Source organism: Xiphophorus maculatus, chromosome 22 (assembly GCF_002775205.1).
Source record: "Xiphophorus maculatus strain JP 163 A chromosome 22, X_maculatus-5.0-male, whole genome shotgun sequence".
NCBI lineage: Eukaryota > Metazoa > Chordata > Actinopteri > Cyprinodontiformes > Poeciliidae > Xiphophorus > Xiphophorus maculatus.
Window position 1 is genome coordinate 12,448,606 of NC_036464.1, and position 23,875 is coordinate 12,472,480.

General features: G+C 37.0%; 2 protein-coding genes across 2 annotated transcripts in view; both read right to left on the minus strand.

Annotated features, from left to right (window-relative positions):
* Positions 1 to 13,787, minus strand: part of lrrc1 (leucine rich repeat containing 1) — a 29,555-nt gene extending 15,768 nt beyond the window's left edge. Inside the window, exons 1-4 of the mRNA XM_005811876.3 lie at positions 13,150 to 13,787; positions 4,950 to 5,067; positions 3,545 to 3,623; positions 1,870 to 1,959 (exon numbers count right to left, since the gene is read on the minus strand). Of these exons, the coding sequence (XP_005811933.1) occupies positions 1,870 to 1,959; positions 3,545 to 3,623; positions 4,950 to 5,067; positions 13,150 to 13,308 (446 nt within the window). The 5' untranslated portion in view covers positions 13,309 to 13,787. The remainder of the gene's footprint in view (positions 1 to 1,869; positions 1,960 to 3,544; positions 3,624 to 4,949; positions 5,068 to 13,149) is intronic.
* Positions 13,788 to 15,581: 1,794 nt separating this feature from the next.
* On the minus strand, positions 15,582 to 23,397 carry LOC106700042 (elongin-A-like). The gene is made up of 11 exons (XM_023327808.1): positions 23,320 to 23,397; positions 21,436 to 21,492; positions 21,240 to 21,352; positions 20,260 to 21,151; positions 20,073 to 20,175; positions 19,835 to 20,002; positions 19,670 to 19,767; positions 17,614 to 17,794; positions 16,448 to 16,562; positions 15,897 to 16,006; positions 15,582 to 15,741 (listed from the first exon to the last, which is right to left on the minus strand). Exons 1-11 carry the CDS (start codon positions 23,395 to 23,397, stop codon positions 15,680 to 15,682), a joined length of 1,977 nt encoding a protein of 658 aa, XP_023183576.1. The 3' UTR covers positions 15,582 to 15,679.
* Between the last annotated feature and the right edge of the window lie 478 nt (positions 23,398 to 23,875).

A 23,875-nucleotide genomic window follows, 5' to 3' on the forward strand; every position in this document is an offset into this window, starting at 1 on the left:
AGGTTAGGTTTTTTGTTATTGACAGTGGTGTTAATGCATTGCACAAAGTCTCTGACTACTAATCTAAAGTTAGATGGCTGAAACTTGAATACAATTGGGTGTTCCAAGAGGACAATTGTCAAAAACACATCTGAATGGGATTTGGACATGATGCTCCAAAAACAACCACAAAAATGACCTCTCCCTCCTCAATAAGAAGAATGGTCAAATATGAAGCCTGAATTAAGCCAGAAGCTTATTGATTTCTGCCAACGGTGTGAGATTTCTTACTATAAGACTTCAAAAGCAATATAAATAAGAGTGTAGATATATTTGAGTCTATGTAAATATTTTGACCTTACTTATCTCCACAATACATTTAAACATGTATAGTTTTTTATATTTATTACAGCCCATGTGTGGAGAACTTAGTCCCAGCCTGATGACCCTTGCCGCATGTCTTCCCCCTCTCTCATTACCCACTTTCAAATAAAAGCCACTAGAGCCAATTAAAAACCTTTAAAAAATAGAAATAAATAAATAAATTGATGATAAGCATTCCATATGCTGACCCCGAACCAGCACTATACAGTTTCTCATTTACTGCATTTCTGTAAATCCTTCCCCTGTAAGGTTCAAATCCAGTTTATCCTTGCATTCCAGACCTTTTTAAAAAACATTTCCTGTAGCCCCTTCATCCAAAAACACATAGCTTTGTTATTAAATTCACTTACAGCTAAACTCCACAATAAAGAAGAGCTTACAAGAGGCAGAATATTGGCAGACGTGTGATTCACTACTCAGGACCGACTATGAACCAAGACAATGCAGCACAGAAACAGACAGTGACTAATGTATCTGGAAGCAGCAATGTGGTTGTTTGGGGAAGAAATCAAGACAATGAAAGAGAGCAGTCCTGCTGTGTCTCTTCCTGTTCCTGACAGCATTTGCTGCTTACATTTCAGTAGCTGGGCATTCAGTTATGATCTGAAAGGAACATAGTTATGTTTTTCTGAAACAAAAACAAGACTGTGTGGGAGGCTTAAAGTCCAGTGGATTTAAAACAACAGAAACAATTGTATACAAGCTTGTTTCACAGCCCACATGAGTTATTCACAAAAAGACAGGCTGCTACATTTTAAAGCAAGTAATGTACTTTATTTTTGGCTTTTTGGATCGCAAAGCCTTATTTGAAAGCACAGCCTGAACAGGTGATATTAAGTTTTCAGCAAACTGTTAATTAAGCATTGCCATTAGCAATAGGTGATATGGACTTAAAGTTTTATCACAATATTTGTTGCTACTATTGTGATATCAATAAAAGTGACAATAAGAACTATTTATTACTTCTTTTTTAGGTAACTTTTTGGCTGACATAGAAATCATTGCCCCACACACACCACACATGCAGGGAAGGAGCAGCGGGGGAACAGGAAACAGTGGGCAAGCACTGTTCACTGTTCTACACTGCGGATGGGTGTGTGGATACACCCATTTTATTCAAAATAAAATGGATACACCCATTTATTCAAATGGGTGTATCCACACACCCATTTTCTACAAATGGGTGTGCAGAAAAACACACCCATTTATAAAATTCTTATTCAGGACACCAGTCACATGAAGTGTGATTTGCATCACTAAACTTTACACAGTAACTACATTTAATCATATTTTCACATTCATTTATTCTTACTTGTACTCTCACTGAATAAACAGTGGAGTAACACGGTAAAAATAACAATCCCAACAATACGGACAGTTTTAGGGGTTTTTAAATATCATTAATTGGAATTTATTGAGACAACAATAAATAAAAATCTTATCGTTAGGTGATACGATATGATAAATGCCAACTCCTAATGCACATAATATAGTCCAAATCCGTACCTTCCAATGTTTTCTGGAAGAGCCTGCAATGAGATATCGTTGATAGAGAGGGTCGTTAGGTGTTGAAGCTGTGCAAAGCTTTCAGGTAACCTGGAAAAAAAGAGAGACAGAAAGCACAATTTGAGAATCCATTAACAATTGCAGATCATCATCATCAGGATGTTTTAGTGTCCAGAATGTTTTAACGAATAATCCAAATGATTTCTCCTGTTCTTGGGGTGTAAAAATGACAGGATGCACAGGTTTTGGTTAGGAACTTTGAGCAAATTTCATCATTTAATTTCTTCAGTAAAGACACTTTTACCACAACTTTTAGGAGCAACCACTACCATTTTGCTTACTACGCTACAATTTAAAGCCTTTTAGATTCATCATGCCTGCTTTATTATTGGGGTGATACATTATTCAAAACTAATTGCGCTTGGCATCCTATTGGCCTCCTACTAAAAAAATTTTAAAAACATAATTTCCTTGCAACATTTGGCCCAAAAACATAATTCAGACATCCAAATTATACACAATAGGGCCGGTCCTTTGTCTTTTTTGTATTTTTCTGACTTCTGAACATGTAAAACAGAGTTGTCTGTCATAGGTGCCTTAACAACAACCATACAATAATTTGTACCTGCTTTGATAACATATGAATTACAGAAATCTGCTAACATTTGCTCATATAAAAAAATGTGAGCATGTGACCCCAAAAAATAATATCTACCAGAAGGAGACGAAATCTGAGAATTTATATGTGAATTTATTTTCATAATTCATCAAAATGATAAATTAACAAGAGAAATAAATTGATACATAATGGCTAAGTACATTAGGTACTAAATGGTTTGTTTAAATGGATTCAATGGGCATAGAAAGGAACAATCTGGCAACATGTGGGCATGAAATGAGGTGCTAAATGGTGAGTGACTGAACTCAAGCTCAAAATCAGATATGGTTTATAAGTCAGTCTTTTTTCAGGGCATGATTTCTAGAATCCTAAAAGCTTGCTTCTTATAAACATGGTTACGCAATCTAAGTAAGAAAATAATTTATATATGATCATTTTTTAATCAATTTGGATTCAAAACATTCAAAATAAAAGATGCAGAATCAATCAAAATGTGAATCAGCTGATCAGACCCTAAGGAAAAACTGAAATTAATGCTAATGGTTAGGAAAAGTCTATTATGCTCTTGTAATGAATTCCTTTCTACCCACTCCACCTATTTCTTGTCTAAGACTGATGAACAAAATTGCTTCACATCCCAATGGACCCAGAAACGAACCACAGCAAAATAAGAGCTGGAATACAAGTGATGCACGAGTGGAAAATTGGGTTCCCACTGTGGAAAAAGGGCTGATGGGGTTAAATGTGTAAACTATTGGATTGCAAACACTTTTGCTTCCACCCACTGCAGCTTCCTAAACATCACACTGTCAAAGGCGTGTGACGCTGCTCATGCTGAGGTGTTAATTAGACCGGATTTCAACTAAAAAAAGAAGCAAAATGTTAGACACACAAATGTTTCTAACGGTGAATAGAACAGCAAAGGAAGTTGAAAATCTATGAACGATGCAAAATGTTTTTCTGTAGGGAAATTCGGGCAAACATTTACAGTATTGTTAAATTAACTGAGCCCTAAAATTAATTTGGGGAAAAAAATAATAATATCTACTAAGTTACCTTAATAATGGATTTCCACTGAAATCTGCCACTTGCAGGGATTTGCAGTTTGAAATGTTCTCTGGAAGTTCCACAATATCTGAATAAAGGAAAAAGCAAATCTTTAATAAGACATGTAGGATACAGAAGTAATGAGACATTACAAAACTGTTTTCATAAAGGTGATGCGTGAAATTTACAAAAGAAAAAGATTTATAAATAATTCAACACAAATTCAGTTTAAAATAAACTAAAATCCTGTGTGAGGTACATGGGAGATGAAACATTTAAATGCATTTGTGTTGACAGTGAGCTACAGTCAGGTCAGCATTGTGAGCACACGCACGTTAACTTATTTGCAAATCTATATAAATGTTCCAGAAAGTTTTGTTCTCTAAAAAACATCTTCTGATTTTTTTTGTTTTTATTTGTAAAGCAGCAGAGCACAAATAAAAACTGTCTAGAATAAACAAAAACAGGTGAGGCTGCTGTTAAAACCTGAATTATGAATGAAAACTACTCAAGGGAGTAGAAGAAAATGTTTCGCCTGAACCATAACAGATCTGAAATATCGCTAACGAGAAAGGGATGTTGATCGCAGTTCATTAGTTATTTTTAACTTTTCTGCAGATAAGTAGGGAGTTCTCCTCTTAATCTTTTATTCAGATTATGAAATGTAGATTTATATTTAAAAATCCCAAAAATGTACTTTTTTTGACAAAAAGACATTCAATAACTATTAACTTTTGTCTTTCGGGTGCTGTTTGTTCTCTAAAAATCCTCTGAGACCTTTTGAGAACATTTTCATTTACACTGCGATTGAATTACACACACGAGAAATCCTTTTAGCAATGCAACATACAATGGATGGCAATGGATCTCAGAATAAAGAGATAAAAACATGGAGACTTCTTAGTGTTCCATTTGTAAAAGAATGACATATGAAACTTTTTCCTTCTACTTCATTATCTAATAATTGGTTGATCCATCCAACAAAATTCTGTTAAAGTACACTAGGTTTTGAAGCTGCAACAGGTAAAAATGGGAAAAGATCATTCTCTTCCAAGACACAAGATTTCTGACATGACATTCAAAATTTCACTGAAAAATTAGTCTTAAGCCTACTGTAAATCATCTGAAAGAGCACAACTTAGAATTTAGTTGCCCTTCTTTCTACACCCTAAATTCTACACAGCCGCAGAGTTTCATGCTAATGGAAACCATTCTGTGTTTTTATGCTCTCTGGTTACATCAGCTTCACAAATGAGGAGTAAATCTGTCAACGTTAATTTATTTGCTGAATTCTGCACTGTTGCTCAACGCAGGATGCTTAGGCTGTTAGGAATAAAAATGTTTCTAGAAAGAAATACAGTTGTATCTCTTGACTATTCTTCCGGGTGTTGCACAGTTGTTTCCTTTCTTTTACCATTTCGAGAAAGATCCAGTTCGACTAGTTCCATAAGGTTGCCGATCTCTGGCGGAAGTCTTGCGATCTCGTTGTCACTCACAGTAAGTTTTCGAAGTTTCAACAGCTGGAAAAGTGGCTAGAAAAACAAACGACATACAATCAGTGAAACCTTTTATAAGAAAGCACATTTTAAACTGCACACAAAAAATACTGTGGATATCCTGAACAAAGTTTAAAGATCAACAATTATGTTCACATAATTGGGTTATTATTTTTGCACAACTGCGTGATAAACTAACATTGCATTTCAGTATCTATAGAGACAGCACATATAGTGATCAGAATATTGTGGTATTATGCAACCTCTTTAATGCAAACAGATTTTTTTTTTTACTTTGTCATTGTCTTTCATCATTTTCCCACTAAATTAAGACTAAGGACAAGAAGCAATTGAGAAATTATGCACACAGAGCAAGAGATCCAAATCAGCAAATTTGCCTTTAACTGACTTTGATCGATAATCAGGTCAATCACTCAAATGTCAGATTTCTTTCCATTTATTAATGGTATAAATCTAAAAATCCCCACTATTTTTTATGTTGTGCTACAATCCTAATGGAAGAGAAAAAAATCTAAATTGGTCAAAATCTGAGCAGACACCTCTAACAAACCGGCCATTGCAATAAAATGCCTCATCAGTGCATCTCCATCTTTGAGATTTCGCGTCACGATGGCTTTATCCTGTCACTCACATCAGATGCTACAAAAAAGTTTATCCTGTGGCTTTTGAGTCTCCAGTTCAGTTTTAATCAGTCTGAATAACTGAAGCAAAACTGACTAATGAAACCCACATTTTAATTTACGCACACTTCCATTTGATAAAGCGAAGAAATCCAGTGGCATCTTCTCCGATCTATTCTGTAGAAATACACATCCAAATTTAAAAAGGACGAAATCAGTTTAAAAAGTTGATGTCCTGACAAGAACAGACAGAAACTCGCTTGCATAGCTGTGCAACAGTTCACTAACAATATTGCTTCGGGTTGCCTTAACCTATTGGCAGGAAATGCCGCTTCCCCTTGGGGCTTTGCATTTTCTCTGCTTCGCAGGTATCAACAGCCTTAAGGACTTATCTATGAAGCCTTTTGCTTAACTTTGCACTACATATTCATTATTAAATCAATCTCTTAGTTTGTTACACATTCTATGCTATATTTAACTGTAAATCTTTATTTCTTAAAAGAGTTTAGAGATGTCTGCTCCTTCGCTTCATGCACAAACTTGTATTAATATTTTATGGGACTGAGAGAGGAGGAGTAAAGATTTTAAAACCTTTAAACATGTGGAGGTCAACAGTTCTGGGATGTTACATTTTAAGGAGGAAACTAGACTGTTGTTCCTCTTTTGGTTCCCTATTGTCAGATTGACACACAGTTACTTTAATGTATTTTTTGTATATACATGGTTACTGGCATCAGGGTAGAGCGAGATTTTAAAAAGTTACGGATTAAAAAACTGCAACAATTTCTGTTCTTCCGGTTTTTAATGAGATACCAGAGCAAGTGCTAGAGCGACCAGGGTGTATCTCCAGTCGTTTGGAGCAAAGCAAAAAACAAATGCTGCTCTTACTCCACAGGTTGCTGAATGCTAAAAAAAAAATCTCACCTTTAGTTTTAACTTACAAAATTTGGGAAATATTTTCTAGCTGAGCCATGGAGAAAATACCGAATAAAATAAGGTTAAAAGTTACATTGGGCAAGCTGCGAGTGGTATGTCTGTTAAGGCAGGCTCTACCACAGCAGATAGTGTGACTAATTTACAAGGTAATATCTAATTGTTTGGCATTTGTTTGGCAAAATGTCAAAAATGAATAATATTCTGCAAAGTAAGCAGTTGAAAACCGGTACTAAAGTGTATATTCTTTATGTTTGCATACGTCCATATATTAAAAGAACAATGCATGAGAACATTATTATAATTGCAAAAATCAAGTGATTCTAGCAACGGGAGGGATAACTGTTGCTTTTTTGTTTAAATAAAAGTCATACGATCATTTTAGAATTGTATCACAGTGGTAGTTTTTCCTCAAAGTTTTCATACATTGAGAATCTTATAACAACCCATTTCTGATCTTTAGTATGAATTTAACAAAATGTAATCATTGCTCCAACTGCTTAATTTTTAACACTGTGCCTGGTTACTTTGTTTATAAAGTACTAGGAGTGCGACCTTAGTGTAAATCCAGGACTGGATTAATTGAATATGCAGTTTGTGAAGATGCACAAAACTGCAACTGGTTTTCCTTGTAATAACTGAACGATATTCAGATATAGAAATAATGTGTGCAAAGTAAACAAAGCCAAAGTCCAAAAGTCAAACTTCACGTTGGTACACATGCCAACATCTTAAGACAGTTTGAAAATCCCCTAATCCATCATTTCATCCTGCAAACAAACATGTATTCCATGTTTGATTAGCATTTAGGTTCCAATTATTATTTTCACTTTCAGGTCTGTTTAAAACCGGTTTAATAACCACAAGGGAAGTGCTCAAGTTTGTCTCTTGTTCTTGAAAACCTTTCCTTTCCACTGAGTGAGATCAGACCAAATGAAACCAAAACCAGAAAATACAGAAAGAAGTCCGCTTCAGAAAAAGAAACGGCCTCTTTTTCTTTATAATGGTGAAAACAATAATCAAAACAACAATGAGGTGTGCTTGGTTGGCGTCCCTGGTCTTATCAGCTGCTGGCTTCAAAACAGCGCCGGTCTTTACGATTTCAGCTTGGAGGCCAGACTGCAAACCTGTTCTTCCCGTTAAGTGTCATCAGCACACCGCCCCAAAACAACCACCGTGAATGACAAAGAAAAACAAAAACTGTTCCGGTCAAGAAAACACAGCTATTTTTGAAATCTACAGACAGTGTCTGAATCACCAGTTTCACCCGCATGCGTGTTTCTGGAGAGCATGAGCAGCAGACAAAATTCAATAAACACTGGGCCTTTTTTTCTTTTGGTGAATAAAAATCTAAGTCGACTTCCAAGCCACAACACCAGAGGCAAATGTTCAAACTAAGAGACCTCATAGTTTGATATTTTGTCAATTAAATACGCATTTCACTGTAATATTACACAGCTCCAGAGCGCACTCGGTATTAGATATCGCAGCACATGCTCGAGTTAAAACGGTCCCAGGAATTGGTCAGACTCCTGACAACTGCACCACCTTTACAGCGCTTTTTCCAGTAATCACATCAGAGTTAGTCTGTCAGTTTGACCACCAGCGTCCGGCCCCGGCACTCGCAGCAGCTCTTCCTTTACCCCTTCATACAGGTCATAAACCCCACAGCTTCCTGTTGAAAAACCCAATGTTGTTCTACTCTAATTTCCCCACCCATGTGTGCAAACATTCAAAAGGCTTCAAATGAAGATGCAGCTGATTTCACAATGCTCTGCAGCAGCCAGATATCTACTTTCACTGACTAAAACGACACAAGTCTTTTTTTCTTGCTGTCTGACAGCGTAGATTACCAAAACTATTTCTATTTGTCAAGATACCAGGATCAGAACTGTGGACCTCCAAAGGTCTGGTTCACCCTGGATCCCAGATGTCTGAAGATATTCTATTTATCTGCACAATCAGTTATATGCAACAAGGCAGATTAGAGTTTCAAATGCACTCTGACATGAATACCTTCATTTTGGAGGCATGTCTTATAGACTGATGAAACTAAAACTTAAGTGTTTGGCTATGTCATTTAGACAAAAATGGTGGAAGTTTGCAACAATAAGAACATCAGTGCACCTGTGAAGTGTAATGGTAGCAGTATCATGTTGCTGAAGTGTTGTGCTTCAGGAGGAACTGATGCACTTTACAAATCGGCAGCTCAGACCAAAAATAAAACCACAAACTGGTGTCGGCCACCAAAAGTCTGATTGATACAGCCCTGGGAAAAATGCTTAATTTGAACATTTCCTTTGCATCAGCAGTCTTGATATCAATAATATATTTGATCTAATAGAGGATCATTACTTACAAGTTATATGTGATACTTCACATGTAACTTATAGAGAGTGTTGTCAGTCATGATGACATAAAAAATAAAATCAGGAGTCAGTAATTAAATTATTCTACAATAATATTTCATATTGCATGATTAATCCCTATGAAGAATTCATCTAAGCCGACATATTTGAATTTTTGTCCAAATTCACCACCACATGGACTCTCACTGTGCAGGTTAAACACAAAAATCTAACGTGGCATCATCTTAATGCGACGAAAAACATAATTCACAAATATCATCCTTGTCAAAACATTTTTCTGCCCCCAATAAACAGATTGTGTTGTGTGATGCGAGTAGTTCCACCATAACATTACTGTTTCATTGTACTATGGATCTACAGCTGAAGAAGGCCCTGGAACAGTGCTGTACGGGTCGCTTGTGTGGGTTTTTACCCTGGACACAAACAAAGCAGCATACCAAACTGACCTGCGGAAACGGGGCATAAAAGTCTAAATTCTTCTTACATTTAACCAAAATCACTAAAAATTGTGGCTTTTGGGGTGGAAAAATGCATTAAGAAACTACTGAACACTTTATTTTACCGTTTTAACATTTGAAGCATTGAAAGCTTTGCAGCTGAGATCGTAATACCTCCTGTCTTACAGCTTCACCTTAGCTGGGAAAGGTGGAAACTGCATTCATTTTTAAACTGGGTAAACTGGCAAGAGCCTCTCAGCAACCAACTAGTCTCGAATGTCGGCCTTTTCATTTAAATTAAAGTGCTGTTTACAAACCCATAGAAGCACACTGTTCACATTCTACAAGAATAACTTTAGAGAAACAAGTTAATGTTTGCCAAGCTGCTCAACTTCCTCAATACAAATATTATATAAAAGAATTTACAAGAGAAGACCAATTGGACATTTTAAACCCATTGGTCTATCTCCTCAACCTGCTCTTTTCAAAACTATTGAAGCTATTCGCTCCAGTTGAGCTTGTCTTGTCTTGTTTTATTGCAAACACGCCTTTCTTCTCTACGCCTGTAAACTCCCGGTGCATGTTTTTATCTGCCTGCTGGTGCGAATGATCGACTGGGAACAAGTCGTCATGTCCTGGTTCCCTTGCGTCATTGCTGATACAATGATTAAGTTAGTGGCATGTCTAGTAAAAGACCTCTGAGTAAAACTTAGTGAAGGAGCAGAGTGAGCCCTGAGGTTCATCCGCAGGGGTTCGGTCAGCAAGCACTTCAGACTCAATTTACATTCCAAGGAGCACAATAAAATCTTATCTTCTTGACATGTAAATAATCCAGCTCCATTTTCTGAAGATGCTTTGAATATTTGCAAACTGAGTCCCACAGTGACTAAACTGTTTCGCAGTCATGCGAGTCCTGTCGCAATGAGAGTGCACCTGCTAAATACATACGTTCAAGCAGAAATGGGGAAAAACCGTTTCCCTCTACCAAGCATCTAGTCTTATTCTTCCCTGTGTGTTGGTTGATGGTTTTACAAACTTTAACTATTCATCTCCTCGTTTTACTAAGATTTCATTAGAAAACCAACACAACACAATCAACAGCTTGATTGAGACAGTGAAAACCAAACGCATAATGCCGTCCTTCGTTTTCTATCCAGATACCTGTTCCTCAGCAAAGAAAGCAAGAAATGTGCCACAAGCATGAAGAGGTTTCTGTACACAAAGTTAATAATGCTACCAGAACTAAGTGACCATGCCTCACACGTGTCAATGCAGGAAAAAAAATGCTGCGAAGACAAAATAGTTCTTCAATCCAGCTAAGCTTCCCACCTGACACACAATGCCTGCAGTTATGAGCTCAGGAGAGTTTCTCAAGGGGGCTCAAGCCTCATTTCATACTTCGCCCACTTGTCTGCAACAGCTGTGAATCCAATAAATTAGTAGCCATACTTCTTTGCTTTTCAATAGTACCACCATTGCTTTTTACCGTGTCCATCAATCGCAAGGACATGGTTAGCGTCTCAAAGAGCTGAAAGACAATGTTTTCTGCGACTCAAACAATTTTCTGGATAGGTTTAAGCAAACAAATGTAGCAGCACAAGAAATAAGAAGGTAGGAAAACCAACAGAAACTGGGCATCTTAGATTACAAACACTGGCATGAAGACTTTTTTAAAACCCTGATGCATATAAGAGCAGACTTGTGTAACCCAAGTTTTCAAAAATGTCTCTCGCTGCTCGTCAACAGTCCTTCTTTGTGGTTTCTGCGAAGCTAAAATAGAATCCCTGTGACTGAGAACTTCTATCTTTATGGAATCTGGAAAGCCTGTGCCCAGAGACAATAATAACCATCCTAGTTTTATGGTAGTGAGAAAAAAATGTTTTTATTGAAGCATTATGTCACTAAATTAAAGTAAAAATGCAAATAAGATTCAACCTTAGGGAAAGTTCTAATTTTACATCCTTTGTTTGCATTTCAGCAGTTTTAATTACATATCCAACCTTTAGGCAATATGCAAAAGCATATCCTCTCATTCCCACCTTTGAAATATTTCATACTTGCTGATGATTGAAACAAACTTTCTAAAATTTCCTCACACTCTATAGTAAGGAAATGTGATCATGTGGTGGGTCTAGTAAATGTCTACAAACATATAGTACCTCGCCAATGTTTTGGCTTAATCAAAGGTCCTAATTTATAGCAGTCCACCGGTCAATGCGAGATCATAACAAAATCAATAATAATGTCACATAAATGTAAAAGACTTATTTGCAGGGAGCAAAAATAACACTTGCCAAATCAAAATAAGTAGAAAGAGTCATTTCAAAACCATAATAAGAATAACCTGACAACAGAATTTATAATTTAATGAACATGACTTTATCATATTAGCACCTGTTCATGCTCAGGTCCTGATGACACAAATACCTATAAGAGAAAACATGCCAAAAATGCAGTTTCATATTTCAGAGTTAGATAAAACTATTCATAATGTTTCAACACTTTGTGGGCAGCAAAAATAGATGTACTGTCAAAATATGTTAAGTAATTTCCTAGTTTTTTTTTTTATCCATACCCATTAGTCACATCTCATGACGTTTGTGAAAAGATACCTTGTCATATCAATCCCATGTCCATGGTTAAATATAAACCAGACATGGGCTGGTATAAGATTCTTACGGTAAGATAACCTTGAGTAAAATTAGAATGATCTTACAGTAGCAGTGTAAAACAAACATACAGGAATTAATTGCTGTATGCACATTTTTGTTCATTGATTTTAGATTTAAATACAGGATAGCCAGCAGTCAGTATTTTGCCAGATACAGCTACTAATAACCTCTCAACTCTAGCTTTAATATAGCATTACCTTAATAAAGAAGATGAGTGAAGCAAATTCAGTTTCTACTATATCTCTGGTTTTTATAGTCACATATATCATAGCAAATGCATTACTCTTATTTTGCAAGGCAGGGAGAAACCTATTGTAGCCTTCTTTCAGCCAGCTGACTGGCAGTGAGCACCACAGAAAGCATTGGAGTGGTTTCTGTGACATTCCTTTAGAAGGACTTTAAATTGTAGGAACAGTTTGGTGATTACTGAAACCAGAACCGGTTCCTCTAGCTACCATACCTAATTTGCACAATGGTTTCTCAAAAATCCACAATCTTGACAAATATATTAAAATACTAGTGTTTCTCATTAAGAGAAATAGTGCAAGGAGAATAACCTCGAGCTTCCAAATTACAATGACAGTCATCGTGTATATGCAGACTTAGATTTATCAGTTTTGTTTGTTTTTTTCTTCAGGAAGTTAAGCATTGCTCTCTGCATTTGTATCATAAACCTCTTTTAAGATCATAGCTTAAGCACAACAGGTCAAAAGCTCTTGACATTTATCAGACATAAAGTCAGAGATCTGCTGTCGGGATGAAACATCTGGAACTCTCATAAAAAATGTTTGTCTCTTTCTGTCTCATACTTTCAGTTAAGGTGGAGGTAGCTTAGGAGAAAAGTTTCCACCTCTCTGCCTTGCTGATCTTGCGTAATTATTGTCCCCATGTCCCACCGCTGTCTCACGGGATGCCCTGCCCGCTCAGTCGGTACGGTTCTCTGAATCACTAACCATTGGGACACATTTCTAATCAATAGGAACACGCCATTTTTATTTATTTATTTTTTTACCATACATCTGAACTTGCCGTTTAAATGGACGAGCGGAAGCCGCGTTCTGCTTACCTTGGGTAAGTCTCGGAGTTGGTTGGCATCCAGCATCAGCTCCTCCAAACTCCGGGCGTAGCGATAAATCTCGTCGGGAACATAATTCAGAGTGCAGTGGCGTTTATCGATCGTTTCGACGTGACGGTTGCACCGCCACAGGGGGATGCAGTGAAACATCACGGCGGGGGGAAGGAGAGGGAGATAAATCCCGTATCCGTGCGATAAACAAACTGCGGGGAGGAAAAAAGGGGGGGATGCAACAGTTTGCTACGGCGGGACAGGACAGTCCTCAAACTCGATTCACCGACCAGAGCACAAGCGAAGGCGAAACTCGCCGCGAAGTAAACACTGAAACTCCGGGTGTGAACGAGTGGCCACCGAGCTGGCGTTCGGCAGGTCGCGACGAACAGGAGAGTCCACTCTCCGTCGTTGGCTCACTTTGTAGTTCGTAGTTTGGCACCTGTGTTTTCTTCTTCTCGACCTTCGCCGCCAAAATAAAAAACTAGTTTCGGAGTAAAAACAACGGGTTACATCTCTGCGTAGCAGAGGGTGGCATTCTGTAAGTATGTTGTGATTTTTTTTTTTCGTTTAGTCCCGGAGTTAATTTCCTCTCCCGTCCAGTTTCTGACCCGGAACATTCACTCCCTCATTCCTATCCTGCGTCATCGCTCCAAGCTGCTCCTCCCTCCGGTCCCTCCTCTGGATAGTCCCGTCCCGCACAGGGCCGCCATGATGGCCCATAAGCTCAGAGCTCACACAGGCGGCCTAACAAATTATGAATCCAAATTTACTGTGATATGCTGTTTTCTTCTCTCTAGGGGATACTGGAGTTTTTAAATTACTTTCTAAATATTTAATTGAACATTTATGATATTAAATCTACTCCCCCACCATACATAAGAGTGATATGAAAATATGCAGTCATTGCATCACTATCTTTACATTTTTGGCTTGTAATTTGCTTGCCTATATGAATATTTAATTTCAAAAATATTTTATTTAATTTTGTTCAAAATGTCTTCCATAACTCTTATTGTGCTTGTTGTCCTCCATAGATATCACCATATTCATGTTTAAAATGCCTTCCATTGCTTTGTGTCATTTGTTTTTAGTCGTGAGCAGCTAGAGTCCTGCAAAAAGCACAACTTGTTCCAAGTTGGTGTGTCTGGAAATTGAAGAGCAAGAGTTTGACAAGCTTAAAATAGTATTTCTGAAAAGGGGAGACAAGTTGCAACAAATTTCTAGTAACTTATATCAAAATTAAATTTAAAGTTTGACCGAGTTTTGTTTTAACAGAAATTCTCGCTTAAGCCATTTGTTTAAATAGTTGGAAATAAGACAACTTCATATTTTCAACTTGAGCTTTTATTAATTGAGTCATAGCTCAGCATTTAGATAAAAATAAACTTTTAAAAGAAATGTCTACAAGAGATCATGTACAAGGACCGTACATTAAAAATGCTTTGTGTCAAAATCAAATTTTTCTGGTAACTGCTTACTTTTACCACTTTGGACAAAGGTGATTACATGTACATCAGTTTCCTCAAAATGGTTTTTGAGGAAACCGTTTTGAGTTTCCTCAAAAACCATCCTCTGACAAAGAAGTACCTCCACCCTCCTTTGGCACAAGTAAATCATGCAAAAAGCATTCCTAGAGACTAACAGATGTGGATATATGCTGATGAAAATCCACCCTGTCTTTTTATCTGTAATTTCTTCCATCTTTCCAGGTCGAGAGTTGACCTTAGTTCCATCAAGCCGCATTAAACTCTAAAGTAATCTCTATTGCATAATTTAGTGCAAATCATCACAGGTCATGTTTATGTGAGGTGCAATGGGTTTATATCATCACAAGTGACTAACATACGTTCAATTGAAAATATGCAAATGCTCCCAATTGTTCAAATGTTTGTTCATGCAGAAAAAAGATGAAGCATTTTGTGGCCCACACACTAAAAGACCTCCTACAGATAAGTTATTACAAGTAATAAGGACATTTTTGCTATTGTTCAAGTTGCTATTGGGTAGAAGTATGACATATCTACAACTGATAATTCACCAAAATGTCTGACTTCAGGAAAAAAAACTGTTTCTGTTTTCCAGCTTGGTGACAAGATTTTGAGAGAAATAAATCCTCTAGGGGGAGCCACATCCCAGTTAGCGGTTTTAGATTGAAGCATTCAAGACTTAAAAGGTTTTTGTGGTACTGGTGGCCTTTATTTAACAGTAGACGGAAAGGAAGTAGGGAAGATAAAGAAAGAAGAAGCGCAGCAAATGGTCCAGGAACAACTGCATTGAGAACTGCAGCCTCTATATGGTACATCTGTTATACCACTGAGCCATGTGGCACCTCCATTAAAGACAAAATATTAAACTGGTTCAATTTGCAGAGTTCATTCTCAGTTTTATTTCATTGAGATCAAACAGAAAATGACGGTAATAGCCTTAATTTTAGTATATCACATTAAAGACACACAATATAATTTGAAGTTAATGATAATGTAGATAATTCTTCATATGCAACCTGTAAATAGAAACATCTTAGAGTTCATCTCCGTCCCAACTGTTTCTTAAATGCCTTTAAGGACTTTGCCATCATTGGAGCAACTTCTGTGAAAACAACAAAAATGAATTACTGAGCAGGAATTTGACATTATTTAGTATTATGCTTATCTACTACATTTTCTCATTTGACTGCAGAAAAAAAGTTGCAATCTGAGGAATTGCTGTCAAGTCAGAACTACAGTGACAAACACTCAGCTTACTTATTTTTTTGCGAGGATCTTGGTTGTTGCTTCCGCCAGAGCTGCCGTTGCTGCTAGACCTGTAGGGCTCATTGCAACTGGATCTCATTGGGTTCTCCTGATGTTTACTGCTGTAAACATGCAAAAATATATAGGTTTAGGTGATTCATATAAATATTTAAAAAGAAAATAAAGAATGGTGATTAAAGCAGTACTGAACAACAAAAGCCCTAAAGCTGCCTCTGAAAAAACAGAAGAAATCAGTTTGTCTGGCACACACTCCCAGTTCTTGTTTGTTTAGCATCACTCAAAAAGCATTTCCTTCACCATTATCACACAAGTCTGACCCCAACAAGCTGCTGTTGTCTAGTGATCACTTTGTGCTTTTATGTGGAAGAGCCAGGTGTACATGTTTTGTCAAAGATAAGAGCATGCACAATGCTGCATCAGAAAGTCATGTGGTTTATGGATAAAGTCTATAAGATACAACGAAATGACAAGCAACATCCAAAATAATTCCAAACAAGCTATTGAGAAACAGCCTTAAATTTCAGTATGTGGGTGGCATCCACCTGCACTTGAGCTGATGAGGCTGCTGCACAGCAGTTCCATGAATTTCCTGCTGAATTCGCACATCTCTTGGCGGCTTAGCAACGGTATGAATAAATGCCATCTTCACCTGCCGTCCTAAAAGGGGCAGAAACAGGGCATGGAACAGGGCCTTCCAAAAACTGGAAGGCTTTTATTAGCCATTAAAAATAACCTCTAAAAAAATGGCACTTTAATTATGTTATGTGATGTTTAGCTATTTAAAATAGTTTTTACTTGACATGACCAATTATTTAGTGCAAGTTTTTATTTATAGTCTTGTGATTGTCTTTCTCAAACAAATGCGACTACTAAAATGGTCTGGTTGCTTAAGTCAATAAAAAATTGTGTTTTGCCATGTAGATGTTGAGTAAAAACTTTAAAAAATTGGAGTAGCATAATTTCAACTAAATACAAAAAAAAGTTAATTAAGTCAATTGGTCAAATATACCCTTCTTAAGACATGACTGTTTATAACAATCTCTGGTGCTATAATTAATGTCTAAAACTTCCCATTAAATAAATGTAGCACAATAACTTTTTAATATATAGTTCACTTCAGACTGTCGAGAATCGTAATCCATGTCTTCCCGGTTTCCTGGGCTATAAAATGTCTCGACACAGAGGCCCATTACTCACTCTTAGGAATCCTTTAAAATGTGAAAGAACATGTCATGCCATTCAAGTAAGGCAGATGTGTCTTAGGAAATGGTTTCAAGAAAATTGACTCATCAAAGCCTGCTTACATCTTAATTGAGAGCAATATTAAGGTTTTAAAACTAGGAATATCACAAGACCAGATGAGGGCGCAAGTTTATCTTGCCAACATGAACAGTCAGGTTGATCATAATCTCGCTTTTTTTCTGATTCAGTTTTTGTCAAACATCAAAGACAACCTGAAGAGCTTTTTACTACTTTAGCCATGCTCAGGATCTTGCTAAATTCCCAGAGATTGTGTAGATTTACATTTTCTCAAAAATGCGGAAAATAATCTGTTGAAAGATAAATCCAGAGTCCTGCACCAAGTGCACATCTCGTTACAAAATTGTGGAATCATGAAATTAAACCAGTCTTTAAGGAGGCATATTCCAAAAATTCCATACTCGTCTTTTAAAAAAGCAAAGAGCCATTTTCAGAGCAGAGAACCCACCCTTCGGCTTCTGAGATTGCGCCGAGACGATCGTTTTTGTCAGTCTTTTGAGCTTCCTCTCCCTCTCCTCAGACAGTCTGATATACATCTCTTTCCATGACTCATATTGCTGAAGTTTGCAGTCTTTGAAATCCCTCTGGCAGTGTTTTCCCCATAAATGGTCCGTCACTCCGATGTAGATCTGTTGGAAGAAAAAGAAAAAGTCAACTCATAATCATTCAAGCATTGCAAAACTGTGCATACAGTGAATATATAACTTGAACAAAGAAATTTAAGATAAATTAAACAACCAAAGTGAGAATCGCTTGCAAACATGATGTATGGAAAAGTGATTGGCAAGCTAGCATGTAACATTAAATTTTTCACATAAGAAAGAAGTTCAGGAATGAATGTGGGAGGTTTTGTGATGGTAGACGGAATGATTATCTCAGAAAAAGCAGTGCTCCAGTAAGCTAAGCATCTTGACAAACATGACAAATGGTATGTACCTATTGCTTATCTACAGACAGACTATAAAGTCATACAAGAGTATCACATGTAGGCAGTATAATGGCCTGTACAACACTAGTGTGCAAAGGAAAGTGTGGAACTAAGCTTTGATTAAATTCAGCATGCCTCTGAATGTTGTGCTCATGGGAGCCAGTAAAATAATCTGTAATAATTGATTAATGGAAAATTAATCTGCAACAAAGCTTTTGGTTTATGCAAGTAAGCTTATTGAGGTAATTAAAGTTCTGAGACCTACTGCACCTATATCATGTGTTCTCAACATTTCTACAATAACGATAATCAGACCAGACTTTAGACTGATCGGTTTGAATTTGGATTGTTTAGTTCTGTGAGCTACTTCAGATTTACTTTACCACGTTCTGTTGGCCGGATTCATGCTGCTCAAGTACGACACTTAGTGGCTGTCTAATGCAATTACATTATCCTTAAGAGGGATATGATTTAGAGCTTTCAATCAGTTGATCTCTGATGTACTCTCAAAACTATTAGTAAAAAAAATACTAATACATGTCAATGTACTTTTCTAAGTGAAGTTAGCAGTTTTTTCCTATGGCCAGCAATAAAAACATTGCAGTTGTATATATAGTTTTATAATTGCAAGAGGTAGATCAGGAGTTGAACCACTCTGAAATTTTACATCAAGCTTGATAGCATCAAAAAGATGTGTGATATCTACTTAAACTACCTAAAATATTGGAATATTTGCATCTCAAAAGGAGTAAGAGTATTTTGAGTGAAAATAATTTCATATCATAGGAAACAAACTTCTAGGTTTTAAATTATATTTACAAGAGGAAATCCTTTTAAAACTTAGCAGTCTGGAGTGCTAAGAAGATCAGCAAATTTAAGGCTCTTACACACAGATATACATTTTAGGTAACAAAACCTTTCCATCAATGCCATACTCTGAAGAGCAATTTCAACAGTAGTAGTTTGATCGCTGTTTTGTCCCGTTTGGGTATGTAGGTCTTGTGCACTGAAGAGGTCGGTCCTGTCCAAGACGGTGACTCAATTACCGGAAAACACCAAGGACACTATTTTTACTAATTGTGGGGGAAAAAATGGGCGTGATTATTATTTCTACAAACCTGTGTGACAAGGAAGCACAGAATTTGCCCACATGTAGCCACCATATGTTCCACTGTCTGACAGAACTTTAAAGTTTTTTTTCTTAGTTGAGGTACCCCAGCGCAGGGCGAGAAGTAGTAACAGCAGCAAGGAAGGATGGCAGACAAGGTTCTTCGTTGAATAGCAAACAGGACAATAACTGGTCCAAATATATTTCTGTTGTATTATTTTGGCCCAAAATAATGAAAGATACTATAGGTATAGTTATGTAGCTTAAGAGATACACTATGAGAGAGATCAAGAAAATTATTGGGTGAATTTCTTCAGCTCAATGTTAGAACAAAGATGCAAAGTTTTAAATATGAGAGCTCTGTCACTATACATCCAGAAGCTTGCTGGAAGGCATCAGCTGCCCATCACTTTCTTTCTAAACATTGTGCTGGTTTATTAATCAAGAAATTATTAAATATCTTCTTACTGGGTTGTATTCCTCTATTCGCAGCAGCTGCTCTGGTGTACACCTCTCCAGTACTGGCTCAAGAAGTTCATATGGGACTCCACCGGTCTCGTAGAGCACTAAAAAGAGATGCATACTTCTAAATATAAAATCCAAATACCTTGCAAGCTTTCTGACATTACTCACAGTTGAGGTTGTTCTGGAGTGTGCGTATACACTGTTGAAACAAGCTCATCATAGTCGGGAGGAAAAGGGTTTTTGCACCAGAGTACACTTGCATCTTCTTATTCAGTCGCTGACCAGTGAAGACTACAGACTCCTCCGAAACATCACAAAAATCTGGCTCCTTATCAACTTCAATAAAGAAAATATATCAAGAACAACTAAAAGAGAGATTACAGATGTAATTTCTAACAAGCATTACCTTTCTTTTCAAAGAGGTAGGCAATGTTTGAAGGCTTTTCCAGTTCTGGGAGAGCGACGGGTAATGGGACATCCATCAAATGCATTAAAGATTCCTGTGTCTTCTGGCATATTTTTAAGAATTGTTACAACAACAAAAAAACCTATGGCATCTATTTTACACATAATGTTTTACATATCAGGTATACCTGTTCTGGAAAAGAAGCAGATGACTTCAGAGGTTTAGTCCTTGGATTCTTTGATGTTGGCTCTTTTGATGTAGTCTTGACCATTTTCAGAGCTCTCTTCACTCCTGAATGTTCTTTCTTCTTCTCCACATTCATGTCATAGTTCAAGTAAGATTCAAAAGACATGGAGGGTTCCTCCTCATCACCATTACTCTCTGCATCTTGGTGCCCCATTTTGGCCTTTTTGTGTTTTGAATATTTCTCACTTTCAGGATCTGGATGGGGTTTTAGATTGTCATGCTTTTCATAGTCTGTTTTTTTCCTTTTTCTGTTTCGAGTCTCTGAGCTCCTCAACATCTCCAAAGGTCTGTCCTCTTTGGCCCATTTTAATGTTTTTGAGTGATAATCACTGGATGAAAAGGTCTCTCTGTTTTTCATAGACTCTTTTGATGGCTTTGATTTTGTGTTTGATTCTCGTTCTCTCTCAGAGGCTCCTTTCAACTTTTCCCTAGACTCAGATTGGGATTTTTTATAAGAACCCTCAAAGGATTTGTTTCCATGGGTGTTATCACTGTTTTGTTTCCTCATCTTGGAGGCAACATTGTCATCCATCTTGTCCTCTTGTATTTCAGCTCTGCTTTTTGAAATGTCCTTCCGAAGTTGTGTCTTGCTTTCTCCTTGACGCTTTTCATCGTTCTTGTTCACACTGAAGTTCCTTTTCTGCTCTTCAAACTCTTCTTTCTTACTCAGCATTTTGTGGGCCTGTTCATCTAAAGTATCTTGATCCTCATGATTAGATGTAGGGCAGTTATTGTTATAGTCATTCTGTGGAGTCCCATTATCAGAACAGCTTTGGTCATCCTCTTTGTTTTTAACAGAAACACTGTCCAACCATGCTGCATTATCACCATGGCTGCATAAAGTGACAATTTAAGATTGGGATAAAAAATAAATTCAGGAATATTCAAGCAAATTTTACAATCAAAAATTTTATAAATTACCTTGTGGATTCCTTTGGAACCAGTTTTTTCCAGCCTTTAACTAGCAACTTGGCAAATTCTCCCGCTTGTTTGTGTCTCCGCAGTGAGTTAACCGTTTTACCAATTCCAGTTTCCTATTGTGAATTTCAAAACTCATTAGAGCATGCAGTAATTTTTAAAAAAATATTTGTACTTGTTCTATAGCATACAAACTTACAGAAAGAATATCTAGTGTGATATCCAGATCCTTTAGTTTCTGCAAAATCTTTAGAACCTGAAAGAAGAATAGGGGATATATTGGGTGAGTTCATGTTTTTGAAAGTTGCTGTTCTCATTAGAAAAATCAGTAAGGAAAGTCACTTTAAAATGAAAGTGCAGAATGAAACACAATCCCATTTCCTTTTTCATGTAATTATTTGCACATTGTATTTGTGAGCAACTCAACCATTTATGAGCAGTGACATTGAGGGGTGAAGCAAATACTTTGCTGCCACCTGAGGTGTGAAAGGATTTCAACGTGTAAGAAAAACGGCAATTTATTTGGTTTTTATTACTTTAAAAAAGAAAATTAAGTGAAACTAAAATTAAGAAGTTATTGTTTTTCTTCTGCACAGTGGCGCAGTTGGTAGCACTGTTGCCTTGCAGCAAGAAGGTCCTGGGTTCGATTCTCGGCCGGGGTCTTTCTGCATGGAGTTTGCATGTTCTCCCTGTGCATGCGTGGGTTCTCTCCGGGTTCTCCGGCTTCCTCCCACAGTCCAAAAACATGACTGTTAGGTTAATTGGTCTATCTAAATTCTCCCTAGGGGTGTGTGTGTGTGTGTGAATGGTTGTTTGTCCTTTGTGTTGCCCTGCGACAGACTGGCGACCTGTCCAGGGTGTACCCCGCCTCCCGCCTGGAACGTAGCTGGAGATGGGCACCGGCAACCCTCCCGACCCCATTAGGGACAAAGGGTGAACAGAAAATGGATGGATGGATGGATGTTTTTCTTTAATATCATAAATGTATGCAAATAGACATTTGCACATGTGGGGCATTTTTGTTGATAAGAAAATGTTTTTTACAGCTAATCTTTGTGCATATTTATAAATATAATTTATGTTTAGGAATCATGGAACCCATTCAGTGGAATGACTCTTGTATTTTTTTCTAAATTCACCAGAATTTTAGAAGTGTTTTCTTATGTGTTTTTTTTTCAATATTTAAGAAAGAAAATTAAGCCAGAATTGTATTTTCAATTTTTCTACTTTATTGAGCACAAAAAGCAAAAGTGTCTGTTTAATTTTTATTTCTCGTTTTGAAAACAGAAATCAAACTACTGCCTTTTTTTCTGCACATTTCTGGTGAGAAATATATAATTATTGTAGGCTATTAAAAGAGCAGCGTGGTAAAATGTATTTTATGAATAAGCCTGCCAATAGGTAGATGACTGCACTGAAACTAACAGTTGAAGCACCAAATAAGGTAGTGGTGGGTTGGGGTCAACACAGCTGCTGACTGTGCATTTAGAGCAGATCTATGTATGGATACGCACACCCACTAATCTCGCTCCCTAATTTATACATGGTTACTGGCTTCATGTCTTTAAAACTAATACGATTTCTATTTCATGTCTGCATTTAAAGTGCTTTCAGTGAAAATTGGTCCAATATTTAAATGCAGCGTTACAACTGCCTGCACATCGCCCCCACCTTCTCTGATGACGAACAACAGCAATAAGTTGAGCAGATGGGTGAGATGCCAGTTTTAGCCTGAGGTTTTCCCATATAAACAAGATGGACACTTGCAGTTACGCGTTTTAAGACTTGAGCATGTTCTCAGCTTTTACCACGTGAGCAACAAAGATGAGCAAAAGACACAAAGTCATTTTCTTACACTCTCAGTACCAATTTATGTTTTTAAATTTATATTAAATACGGCAAACATTATGAAATTAAATCGAGTGGTTGGGAACTTTTCTAGTGTATTAGAATAACTGGAGGTCTTAATCATACAAAATAGAGGGTTGTATCGGCTGCTATAGAAGAAAAATAAAAATGTAAACTTTTCCCTGCTTTGTTGGTTTTATGTGCGGACTTAAAGAAAGAAAGAAATCAAATCTACCGTTGTAGGTTCTGCTTTGTCTGACAGCTGAAGTTTGAACCGCGTGATTTTCTTCACCACATCTGAGCTTCTGGCCATCACGACGGTTCACGTGCAACCGCTTGCGCACACCGGGCAGCGCGCGCCCATTGATGACAGTAATATAATGGGCGGGACCGAGAAAATGCAAACCCTACTCAAGATAATAAATTAGATCAAACAACATTTGTGTGAAAACGGCTCCGTGGTTTAATGATGTTGTGAGAAGAAGTTCTTATATTTTCTTCTGTTTTTTTAAAATTTTTTATTTATTTATTTATTTTTATTTTTATTAAACTCTAAATTAATTACTAAAGGGGTCACGTGAACAACAGTAGGGACTAAAACACTGATGATCGCTATACATTAAATGAACTTAAAGGTTAAAATAATTATGATTCAAAATATATAAACAATAAATTCTTAATTCACAAGATTATGTATTGAGTATGAAGTCGGTCAACACTTTGCAACCACGAAAAGTTTAGAAAAGCATTTCCACAAGATTTAGGTGTTTAGGCTTCTGGGAATCTGTGAT